This window comes from Serpula lacrymans (assembly GCF_000218685.1).
Source record: "Serpula lacrymans var. lacrymans S7.9 unplaced genomic scaffold SERLAscaffold_17, whole genome shotgun sequence".
In the NCBI taxonomy this organism is placed as follows: Eukaryota; Fungi; Basidiomycota; class Agaricomycetes; order Boletales; family Serpulaceae; genus Serpula; species Serpula lacrymans.
In genome coordinates, this window is record NW_006763306.1 from 627,383 (window position 1) to 639,534 (window position 12,152).

Below are 12,152 nucleotides of genomic sequence, written 5' to 3' on the forward strand. Positions count from 1 at the left end.
GTTGAACTCCGCTTCAACTTGGACCGTATTATGGAATGGACAGCAAATGACACAGGTTGTTTTCGTCCCCACGCTTGTGCCTCACCACTCCATGCATCGACAACCTTCGCGGCATTCAAGACCCCCTGTTGACGACGATGTAGACGATAACGACGAATTATCTGACAGTGATGTCGACAATAGGAACACCCAAGGTTCCCGCAAGTCTAGGCGACCAGGTATCAAGTGGACTGCTGACCGTACTGATCGTCTCCTAGACTGGCTGGAACAGAATGTCGAAAAGCGACGTTTACTTTTCTCGGATTCTCAGGAAGATGCCACCAAGGAGAGTAGAAAGAAGGGACAGGCTAAGTCTAGCAAGGTGGTGTTACACGGGGAGCTTGCACAGTATGTATTTGGTGTGGAGAGTGATCCGACTATTTGTGCGACTCTCAAGTCTGACCCGGTGAGGTATACAAAGGCGGTCGATAACCACCTCTCTTCGTAAGTGTTATTTGTTGATCAGCTGAACCTAATATTTAGATAACGATTATTTATCCAGGCTGAAGAAAAAATACCGCCAGTCTTGTCAGGAGCTGGGCCGTACTGGAGCTGGTCTTACGTTTGAGCAACTAGAGAGGAACCCCGAGTATACGGGACCAATTGGTGCGTTTATACGTTAGTTCGTTCGATTTCTGCCTTCCTACATGTGTTTACCATACTACCAGGTGCAATCACGGCCAAGTTCAAAATGTTCCATCGTTTGCATGGCTTCTGGAGGAAGATCCCCAGCTACAACCCTTTCACAACATCATCAGATGCAGGTCAGGATCATGAGGCACAGGCCTACAATCTTCTGTTCTCAAACACGCGCGGTGGGGGTCATACTAGCCACCATGATGCAAGCAATGTGGCCTCAGCCATGGCGTTGGATATCCCTGCACAGCAGCAGCAGCACTACCCGGTTGACACGCAGACAACGAGCCAATATAATCTGAACTACCACCCGCCGAATCAGCAACTCCATCAGCTTCACTCCATGCCTCAGTACGTTAACCATCGCAACAGCTCCCATGTGGACCCGAGCATGACGTCGTCCTCTGTATCGTCCATGCCTTATGGTGTTTCGTTAACGTCATTACCGTCTATGACAACTGACCCAAATTTCTTTGACTCGAATGCTTCCAGCCTTTTTCCTGGGGCTTATCATCAATCGTTATCTTCTCTGTTTCAGGACAACCACTCCATCTCTTCATTCGAGTCTCTTTTTTCTAAACTGCAGCATGATACGCTGGGTCAGGGTCAAGGTCAGCCCGTACTCCCAATGTCTCCTTTACCCCAACCCCAATACCAGACGTCTTCGATCTCTGGTGCTTTGGGGATGCCATTTCCCATGTCTCCCACCTTGGACAATGACAACTCTGGTTTCTCCGCAAACCAGTATCCGCCCTCTCCTACATCTAGTTTCTTTTCCGATCAACCACCTGCCTCCCCCGCATCTGGACGATCCAACTTTTTCTCAAACTTACCGCAGACTTCTACTCCGCCTCCTGCAACTTCGCCTCCTGTTTCTCCACCTATCCCTGCTTTGAAAAAAGGCAAACATCCTGCTACGTCTGTAAACATCAGAGACGCCCTTCGCAATCAGCTGGCTGCATCAGGCAAAGAAGCCGCCCAGGAGCAGCGTGTCACTACGAATAGGCGATCCACTACGAAGGATCAGCCAAGTAAGGACGAATCATTGCGTCCAGAAAAGGGAGACGACAAACCTCGTAAACGTCAGCGGTCCCAGTTAGAAGACAACATGTCTATGATGCAGCGGGTCATGGAGCCTGTCGCACAGGCCATGCAGGGAAAGACTAACCTTGAGCAGGAGAAACTCGTTGTGCAGGGAGGTAAAATGGCCGCAAAGAATGCGAAGTACACCGCAATTGCAGAGCGCGCACGCTTCGAAAATCGGAAGAGGGAGAAGGAGACTGTTGTCTTGCAACACGAACAGTTCAAGGAGAAGGTGACGTTGATTACCGAAGGCCAAATTAAAAGAGAACGTGAACAAAGACAACATGAAAAGGACATGTTGAGGATGAAGTTCGAACTTATCCAGGCTGTCAAGGACATCCCTGGTTTGGACAATCGCATTATCTCAACGCTTCTCATGGACAACTCCACCTCCCCTGTCCCTTCTTCCATCATCTCTGACCTCTTTGAACAGTCAATTGTTGGACCTGTTGCCTCCACTTCCACCTTGCCCTCATCCACGTTTGAACCAGGAGCGTCCATCGCAGAAAAGGAGTATAGCGGTGATGAACATGAGAATAGTGCTGATGGCAATGACGATTCGATGGTGATTGATGGGAGGATGATATAGACATTGACTTAACTTGCTATCTCTGCTTGCTATACTGTTGTGATGAACTTTTGTACTCGTGCTTTGTTTTATTTTACAAATGGAATTCAGTTTGTATGTCTGACTAGAAAGCTGACAATGAATTTAATCTACATACAGGTGACTCGAGAATAGTGCTAGCATTAGACGGTGGCGAAAGAGCTGTCCTTCAGGAATAGTGACACCATCAATAACACTCGGGGCAGCTGGCAACTCACCAACTACCGCAATATCATCAGGCACGTCCTCCGAAGGCTCACTCTGATCATCTACACCATCATGGTTGTTATGCCCACCCGGATCGGACCAGTTATCCGAGCTCTCGTCACCTTCAATCAGAATTACCAAGTTGTGGAGGATGAAGCACGACTTGAGCCACGTTACGGCCCATTCGTGCCGATCTTGCGAGCTAATTTGAATGCGGAGTTCGTGGAGTGATTGAAAACGGCCCTTAAGTAAGCCAATAGCGTGTTCGGAACGGATACGGATACGCGATAGATAGTAATTATAGTGGCGTTCACTCTGTGTGAGATTACCATTTGTGGGCCGCTTGAATGGCGCCATGCACCAATCTTGGATGGGATACGCTGAGTCAGCCCATATCCACTCTCCGGCATCCAGAAATAGCGCGTGATCACGGAAGATTTGTGTAGCTTCAAACGCGTAAGAGTCGTGCACACTGCCTGTGTGCCCCAGGGCGTAGTCAACGATCCGTAAGTTGTGAGGCAGGGTTACGAGCTAAAACAAAGAATTAGATAAAATGTATTAATAAGCAATTTTTGTACCTGAGCATTCATCGAATAGTTTGATGATCGATCGTACCAAGCCTCGCCAAAATGGCTCGGCTTTTGAAACAATGGGAATGTTGTCCCATCGACCGAAAGCCAGCCGTCACGCCATGATTCGCACACTTTTGATTGGACAAAAGCTTTGGCTTTTCGTTTTTCATCGTCTGTGGGACTGCACATAGCCATGTCATGCAAAGACATGAGCGCCAAGGCCACCCGCTTAGTGGACAGGACAACAGTGCCGACTGATACTCCTGCCCACTCGGCTACTTCATTACACGATGCCGCATTTCCATAGTGGCCAACGCGAACAAGGAATATTCCGAGCTGAAGGGCCGTGGGATACTGGGGGCTATTGGATGAATTATGAAATATTTGGTGATTTTCAATTAGTGTGACAATCACATCAAAGGTCGTGGGACGTAAGCGTAGTTTACGCAAGAAATGGCCGAGATCATTATGGCGGGCCCACTCAAGTAAGCCTAGCTGAGGCTGCCGAAAAGCAGGGCTTTTGGGGAAAAAAATGCGTGTCTCCTCCACGGCGGTGTGGAGCATGATGTATAGTGCAGAGGTCAACTGCATGAAGCTGAACCTATCAATCAGCCATGGTTGCTCATCTTCTGAGGTAGTACTTTCGGCCTCTTCATCTGACTCGCCACCCGACTCACTAAGCGGCCCTACCGATTCCAAGTCGAGCTCTGCGCCAAAGTCCGATCCCACAGACTCGAGTCCCGCACGCGGTGAGCTGCTTAGCGACACCCCTACTGAGTCCGAATCGATCGACGAGTAACTCGTGCCAGATCGATCAGATGGCACGTCCTCAGCAGCGAGAGTGTCGACAATGGTCTGCAGTGTTCGGTTTTGTGCACTGACATAGATGTCATCGAGAATTTCCAAGTGCTGATCACGGATGGAGGCACGGTTTCTACTCATAATGACAGTATTATAGAGTCGAGATTTGGGGGATCAGATTTGATTATGAGTCTCTTTCTTATATACTAACTAGTTATTCTGAGTTGAAACTCGATATTTCTTGATTTCGATATCTTATCAGTTTGCACATATTTTTTTTCAACTACAGCATGCTTACAAATCATCACTTTTATTTTTTCAGGCGCCTGAAATATTTTCAGCGTTTACTTCGAATGTCGCTAACAGTTCGCTTGGTACGAAAACCACGGCACGGAGATAGAATCGGGCCTACGGTACACGGCAGGGAAGAAAATCTACAAGGAAACTAAAGGCGTGGGAGTTTATAAACATAATAAGGTCGCGACTTTGAAATCCTCTCCATCTGCAAAATGCGAAAATTCGCTTAAACCTCGCCTAGCGTTAGGCGCATTTCAAAATTCGAGACTTCTGGCGCCGACGTCTCTGATAGGTGGAAAAAGTCGATATTACCATATATATCCAAAGGATTGAATTTTCAGAAGTAGATTGCGATGAGATTTCAGATATCATAGAGATAGCATTTTATCAGCGTGATAAGATAGAGATTGCCAGTGGTGGCTGATTGTCATTATCATATCAGAGAACGATAACTAGAAGCGTGAATATCTACTGTACAACAATCAATCTGCAAACTCGGTCAGAAACATATTATAGGTCTCTTTGTCCGAGAAATTATTGACATAGAAAGTTGTTGGAACCTCCATAGAGTTGCTGGAATTGATGTCACGGTTCATAACTGCACCAAAGACGGGTATAAGATTGACAGGCAAGTGTATCGAGTTGAGAGGATACACATTGCCTGCCCGGATCCTTTCTCTGGTTGTCAAGTTGCGGAAGAGTCGTTCGACCATGTACATATCAACATCTTCTTCTACCAAAATGTTCCCTTGGCCATCTCTTCTCGCTCCTGTATAACCAAAGTTTTGTGCATAAATAAGCACAGTTGATAGACATTGGTCGAGGACAGTGTTTCGCGGCGCTATGGCCTGAAATATGATACGTGTTTGCACCACAGAAGTAGCTAGATAAAAGCAACACATCGGTTAATGTTATGATGAACTTTATAAACTTACACTGCAAACCATGCCCATCCTGATTACCCAGCATCACAGCATCGCAGTTTCCGAGTGGCATATCGGGCAAGGGCAGATATGCTTGAATAGTTTGCGGCGGCATGATGATATGTGACCAAAATGTCGAGTGTAGCTGCATTTTGCATTTATACCACACCCAAATATGTGTGAATGATAAATTTGCGCAGTCGTCTGGCCCAGAAACCTGTGACGAACATGCTGTGCATCCGATAAGCCTTGTGCATAGTCGGCTATGGCTGCTGGTAAGTCTTCTAAAGCAAACAGTTCTGCGGCATCATTGATCGAGATAGACTTTATACCTGGCTGCTTTGTGAGGTGGAGCACTGACCTGGCATCAATAGACTGGATCCCTTTCAAAAAATGGTTGTGGAGGGGCCGGATGCTGGAGATATGGTTTTCTTCGGGCAAAGCGCGAGATAGCCAGCTCGATTCAGGGTCAAGTTCAGCAAGCATTGAGCTTTCTTCAACAACAAGATGATTGATTAGGGAGATTTTGCGGTCTCGTAGGATTGAGTATAGATGAAACATCCGCGCCTTTTCCAGACGGTCGAGAATACGTACGCACTGTAATTCAAAATGGCGACGACCATTAGTACCACTGAAGGGGTGTTTGCAATGAGTAATTAAAAGATGTTCAGTGACATCAGCCATGAACTGCATGACAGCCCCCATGCTCCGAATAGCTCGAGCAAAATGTTGCAATAATTCAAGTTTTGGAATGTTGAAATGGTTGATGGTCGTAGACGTACCACGGCGAGCTTCCGCATCCAAGATAGCTTGCTTATTTTGGTGAAATTCGGACAGAGAAGTGACCATGTCCTTTATAGATGGATAGGGGACTGAGCTTGGTAGATGAAGTCGACAAGAGCACGGACAGCTCGCAAAAAAGAGGGGGTAACAGCACCAGCCGACATTGCAACAATTGTCCTCTGGATTTCACGATGTTCACGTCCTGTCATCTGTCTGACATGTGAAATCCCGTTAGTGAAGTGTCTGAATCCCACTCGTACATGTAAACTCCTGTAGTGTGCGCCGAGTTCATCTCTTCCAATAGCTTCCTTACACCACAGCAAGACATGTTCAAAGAAAAACTTATGGCATGTATGTAAAACCTTGGGAACAAGAAATTTGCTTGGGTCTGCCAAAGGCCAATCGCGCCAAAACAGATGATGGACACCACTCAAACCTTTAGCCTTTGCCTCTGGAACAAAGCTCCCAAAGTCCCACATATCGGATTGGATGCTGTTAATGGCTAGGAGTGTATCAATGCCTAGCGGTGGTCAACAAGGTTTGTTATCACCAAATTCCTTCAAGCAAGCATGTGAGATCGGTGAGAGGTTCTTCGTACTGCATGCAATCATTTGCTGTTCTGGTAAGTCAGCTACCCAAGCAACTAACGGTGTATATGCTCAACGGGCTACACCATTGGATCAGCCATCCATACGCCTGTGCTAGCCGCCATCTTGAGGTTTTTTGTAACAATGTCCATACAGGTGTGCCAGACATGATCCGAGAGAATAGATTGGTATTCAGTGCGACAATCCAGGAACGTTGGAATGGGTAAGAAAGCCGTGCAGAGCCAAGAGTGAGTTGTGGCTTTCATACGCACGTCCAATGAGATGTTTGTGAGTGTGAAAAAGGTAGGATGCATGTCAATACCACCTGTTCCCCGAGTAACTGTTGTCTTGTCTGATGCACCAACAACTCCGACAATAGTAGAACTGATAGGAAGTTGATCCTAAACTGCCTATCAGCTAAACGAGCAAATAATGATACAGATACATACCTGTATAGCCCATGCATAGTCACCGGTCATCCACTCGCTGTACTCCTGTTCGCCATCTTTGTTCACTACTTGCTTTGGGTCCATCATCATGTGTTTAGCAAAGATGGGATTTCCAAACAGTGATCTGACAACTCCGAGACCATCCCTATACAGCAGGATCATGGGTTTTTCAGTCAGTAATTTCTGGCCTGTATTTCTTCCATTTTCCATACTGGCCCACTTGGCAGTACCTCCATAAACAATGTTAGACGGTATGCCAAACCAAAGCTCAACTTTGAAGGATCTTTTGTCTGAAAATACATGAGCACTTCCCACAGATTCTGGACGACAAAGTAATTACCCAGGCAAGTTTCAAGGACTTATCGATCTGCATTTGATTGAGTGTTTCCATCAGGAATTTTGCCAGCTCCCATTCATTCTGTGTGGCAAAGGGCCAATATACGCTGTGAGTGTGTTTGTTGGCATATTTATCAGCATTCATTTGTTCCAAGGCATTTGGTAGCCTGCCGTAGTCGTGTGCAGAGTTAGGGTGATAAGAGAGCTTGGTTCCCGGTGGGATGGGGCCCTGATTATCCCAGTGAGGCAGATCAGGGGGTGCATTTCTAGCAGGTATGTGAAGTTGTTCGCCATTTGCAGTAGTAATAGGTTCTGCTAGAGGAATGCAAGAGAGAAAAGGATCGTTGTGTAACAACCAAGAGTTAGTTACTCCGGCGCACACAGGAACACACTATAAAAGAATGAAGAGGGAGTGGTTACCCCTTAAGATGCAGTAAGTTAGTTGGTATACAACAGGAGGACTCGCTGAGGAGTCTCCTGGATCTATTGGAGTTTATATACTACTACAGGGTTGTTTGTACATGTGTACTATACAGTTGATAGAGACAGTGGCCAATAATGTCATGGGGTCTAGCCCGCATGGCCAGCTCCACTGTGTGAGAGAGTTGTGTCTAAAATAAGAAGAAAGGCAATGCGGCGCAAGAAAGGGGAAGTGCCGCATGGCCCCATGTGTGAAAGCTATAGTACAAGGTTAAAGCGGAGAATAAAAGTAAAGGGAAGGTCCAAAAATTGTGTTATTGTAACACTACCCCCCTTCTAAGGCTCGACTTCCAGGCGAGACCAAATACTGGAGGTAGTGGTAAAATTTTTGGGCATAGGTTGAAAAAGAGAATTAAAAAGATTTGAAACCATGCCTCTAAGCTTCCTAGGAGCTCAAGGATTCTTAGAATAAAATTCGCGAACAGTGTTGCGGGAATTGTCCAGATGGGTTTCTGGTTCCCACGTTCTGTCCTCGTCTCCATAGCCCTTCCATAGGACTAGGAACTCTAATTTACCACGCTTCAAGCGTGCATCCACTACTCGTTTCACTTCGAACTCTTCTTCACCTTCCTGGGTGACTACAACCGGTCTGGGCCGGTCTACACGCTGTCCTGGCAGCGGCCCTTTGTAGGGTTTCACACGGCTAATATTGACCATGGGTACTACCCTCATTCATTTTGGGAGTTCTAGCTCCACTGCGTTTGGTTTGACTTCCTTGATCCGGTAAGGGCCAATCCACTTTTCGGTCAGTTCTCTAGACTGCCGATCTTTTAATTTTAAGTGGTTGGTATCTAACCAGACCAGGTCGCCAACCTTGTAGTCAGGGGCTTTAGAGCGTCTACGCTCTGCCCTGTCTTTCATCTGCTCTGCAGTTTTAAATAGCGCCTTGCGCGTTGTCGATGATGAGAACTGTTGTTAGAAAACCACACACAAAAACAAACTAACACACAATCCTCCCAGATTCCATGGAACTTGTTTATGGGCTTTGCCTCCTAGAACAGTGGGTGCTCTGGTTGTTCGTGGGGTGGTATATATGAGGATCCTTCAAAGTAAAACCCAGAGGTGTATGAGTGCGGGTTTTGAGGAGGAGGGATAGTTGAATTTATAGAAGGATAGGGGCTTTGTGATGAGTATAGACGAGCACTACCTTGCTAATTGTAGCACAAGGTAGGTTTGAGAACGACAATATGACGAGGTTCCCAGTGATAGCAGGCTCCTGACGCACAAACTGTAGTGCTCAGAAGGACTCTAATCGAAGGGGATGACAATCACTTTCAAAAAGTGACGAGTGACGATGACAGCAGTTAACAGTGGTAGAAGTGGGAAGTGTTGTGACCACACTGGATCACAAGTAGCAGAGTAGTGAACTTGAGATTAGAGAAGAAGTCTGGAATCGAGTTCTTGTTGTTTTTTTACAAGGTAAAATACAGGGGTTTATATAGTAAAAGAGAAGTAGGCTATGCACAGTATAGCTGTGCAAAAAGAATGAGAAAGAATATGAAGGAAGGAATGTATGCTGACGAATCCTGCGTAGGTAGTACAGGATAAGATTGTCAAAAAAAGAAAAGAAAGGGATAGAACAATAAATGCTGTGAGTAATATCACAGGTTTGTACAGCCATAAAGTAAAGTCCAATAGCAAAAAGAGAGCAGGAAAATCATGATGTCATGGGAAGATGCAGTAAAAAAAGAGCAAGGCAAAACACTATCAGTATCAACACAGTTCCTTTATTGTCAGTCAGGCATTCTAAAAAAATATGTGTCCATAAAAATGATTCAAAAATCAAAAATAATCGCACTGTAAATGAATGTTCTGCTGAAAAAAAAGAAACTGGAGCCACCGGTCCACCACCTAGTCCAAATCTGACAGTTCCATGGCCTTACCAATGGACTGGTTGTGTTGGACCACCTGATCAAACGAGGGAGGGAGAGGAGTAGTTCCAATTTGGAACAAGTGAGTCCCAGGCAGCGTGTGGTAGGTGTAGCTGTAGCGAAGACGATGGACAAATGATAAGTGTACCCAAGTGAATGGGACAGCGATGAACATGGGCGACGCAAGGGGATGAACCTTCTCCAGCTCAAAAATTACCCACCCACGCTCCAACCAGGCAAGACGAGCGACCGATGTTTTGATAGTATATGATGGCAGATCGACGTCATGAAGATGGACCTGTTGCCCTATTTGGACCGGCCGCCGGGGCTTTGCTGATATCAGCAGTGGCACGTGGTAGTCAACGGATCGGCGACGGAAGCGGATAGGAAGTGGTGACATCAGAAATGGTGGGGGTGCAAAGAAGATGAGGAGGAGGAGGGTGGAGGTGACGAGGAGGTGAACTAAAATGGGGACCCAGAAACGACCGTCGGGTGAGAATAAAAAGGAGAGGAAGGGGCCCATGGTGGGGCTAGGCAAAGGAAGGGGAGTAAGGGAAACGACAAAAGCGAGGGCGCAATGCAATGTGTAGCCAGTGGCGACGCGAAAATTTGCCGAAATGCCGAAATGCGGAAAGTACCGGATGGAAAAGCAAAGGTGAGCGTGACTGGATTGCCTAATAGAGGTGGTGCTGATCAGCCACAAGTTCAAAAAGGGCAATATTAATTACTATTCCACGTGGCACTGTGCCTGTGTGGCGCAAAGGCGAGTCTTTTTGAATATTCGCTTCGTTATTGACACCTGTCCATGCTACCAATCAACTTTGGTGCATGACACTGGGCAAGGTTTTCCACACCAACGTCTAAACAGATCTCTTTTTGGAATAAATACGTGCGCATCAACACACGCCTTGGGATTTCGGGAAAGGGTGGCTCCAGTGAAGAAGAGAGGGTATAGAAAGTTACATGTTTTTCTATTTTATTTTTACCAGAATCAAGCACCCTAGTGTTTGTCTTGCCGGGGCCACACTCCGAAGGAGACGCTGGTGCAGCGGTAGTATCATTTATTTTACAGTTACATTGCTTCATACAAGTACATACTTCTGATAACAAATTTAAGAATCTATTTACAAATTGGGGAGCCATCCCCGTCTTTCCTTTATTGCTCGTGCAACACCCCGGAGCAGGGGCCACCTTGTTGTGGTTTACTTCATTGTTCGTAGGAGCAAAGGTGTTACAATTGACATACCAGCATCTACTTACGCTTCACTTTTGTACTTCTACTTTTATTTTCCAAGTCACATGACCAGTCATGTGACCATTTACTTTACTTTACATTTTCAACTTTTCATAGTCATATGACCAGTTATGTGACATATCACCTGACCAGTGTCTAGACTCATCATGTGACCGGTCACATACTAGACATTGAACTTTGAACTTTATTTACAACTGCAGTACCTCATGTATTTTAGTATATATACAAGAGCAATACATGGGGAAGGACTCAGAGAGTCCTCCTGTTGTATACCAACTAACTCACTGCATTTTAAGGGGTAACCACTCCCTCTTCATTTTCTCTATAGTGTGTTCCTGTGTGTGCCAGAGTAACTAACTCTTGGTTGTTACAGAAGGCACCCAAGTGACCTAAGCTCCGAACTCTTTTCCCTGAGCCTTCATTTCATTGACCTGTGGGTCATAGAAGAAAGCCCAGATTTCGTTGTACGAACGACCGGCCAGAGTATTGAGCCAATTGTCCGGCTTTTCAGCTTCTAATTGACACGCCTGGCGCCCTTGATTATTTTTTTGTTGAGCGCCCTGCGCTCCATTTGTACACTTTCGGGCTATGTGCCCCTCCTGCCCACAGTTGTAGCAGGTGAATTTGTGTGTCTGTCCGCCCTGGACCGCGCCGATATCCATAGGAGTACCCCGACCTGGTTGCAGCCCGAACAGCTGAAACCCGTGAGAGTGTTTAGTTTGGTTTGATGACCCAGGGCGCCTCTGGGATTCGTTATTTTTGGTGCTGGACCCGCTGTCATGCACCAAAGTTGATTGGTAGCATGGACAGGTGTCAATAACGAAGCGAATATTCAAAAAGACTCGCCTTTGCGCCACACAGGCACAGTGCCACGTGGAATAGTAATTAATATTGCCCTTTTTGAACTTGTGGCTGATCAGCACCACCTCTATTAGGCAATCCAGTCACGCTCACCTTTGCTTTTCCATCCGGTACTTTCCGCATTTCGGCATTTCGGCAAATTTTCGCGTCGCCACTGGCTACACATTGCATTGCGCCCTCGCTTTTGTCGTTTCCCTTACTCCCCTTCCTTTGCCTAGCCCCACCATGGGCCCCTTCCTCTCCTTTTTATTCTCACCCGACGGTCGTTTCTGGGTCCCCATTTTAGTTCACCTCCTCGTCACCTCCACCCTCCTCCTCCTCATCTTCTTTGCACCCCCACCATTTCTGATGTCACCACTTCCTAT

The 12,152-nt window shown here is 46.5% G+C and overlaps 4 protein-coding genes across 4 annotated transcripts; 1 reads left to right on the plus strand and 3 right to left on the minus strand.

The window, feature by feature from the left end:
* Positions 1–66: 66 nt before the first annotated feature.
* On the plus strand, positions 67–943 carry SERLADRAFT_479764 (uncharacterized protein; the record flags this gene model as incomplete). Its single annotated transcript, XM_007323981.1, has 3 exons — positions 67–483; positions 542–657; positions 708–943. Coding segments are annotated over 3 exons (744 nt in total), but the record flags the coding sequence as incomplete, so codon positions are not given.
* A 234-nt stretch (positions 944–1,177) lies between these two features.
* Positions 1,178–4,086, minus strand: SERLADRAFT_418560 (uncharacterized protein; the record flags this gene model as incomplete). Its single annotated transcript, XM_007323982.1, has 3 exons — positions 1,178–2,774; positions 2,902–3,103; positions 3,151–4,086. 3 exons carry the CDS (start codon positions 4,084–4,086, stop codon positions 2,746–2,748), a joined length of 1,167 nt encoding a protein of 388 aa, XP_007324044.1.
* Positions 4,087–4,724: 638 nt separating this feature from the next.
* SERLADRAFT_443376 (uncharacterized protein) lies at positions 4,725–7,194 on the minus strand (the record flags this gene model as incomplete). The annotated part of the gene is made up of 6 exons (XM_007323983.1): positions 4,725–5,125; positions 5,178–5,310; positions 5,394–6,017; positions 6,074–6,157; positions 6,808–6,936; positions 6,985–7,194. The coding sequence occupies 6 exons, from the start codon at positions 7,192–7,194 to the stop codon at positions 4,725–4,727; spliced, it is 1,581 nt and encodes a 526-aa protein (XP_007324045.1).
* A 4,121-nt stretch (positions 7,195–11,315) lies between these two features.
* On the minus strand, positions 11,316–11,918 carry SERLADRAFT_443378 (uncharacterized protein; the record flags this gene model as incomplete). Its single annotated transcript, XM_007323984.1, has 2 exons — positions 11,316–11,700; positions 11,881–11,918. The coding sequence occupies 2 exons, from the start codon at positions 11,916–11,918 to the stop codon at positions 11,316–11,318; spliced, it is 423 nt and encodes a 140-aa protein (XP_007324046.1).
* Between the last annotated feature and the right edge of the window lie 234 nt (positions 11,919–12,152).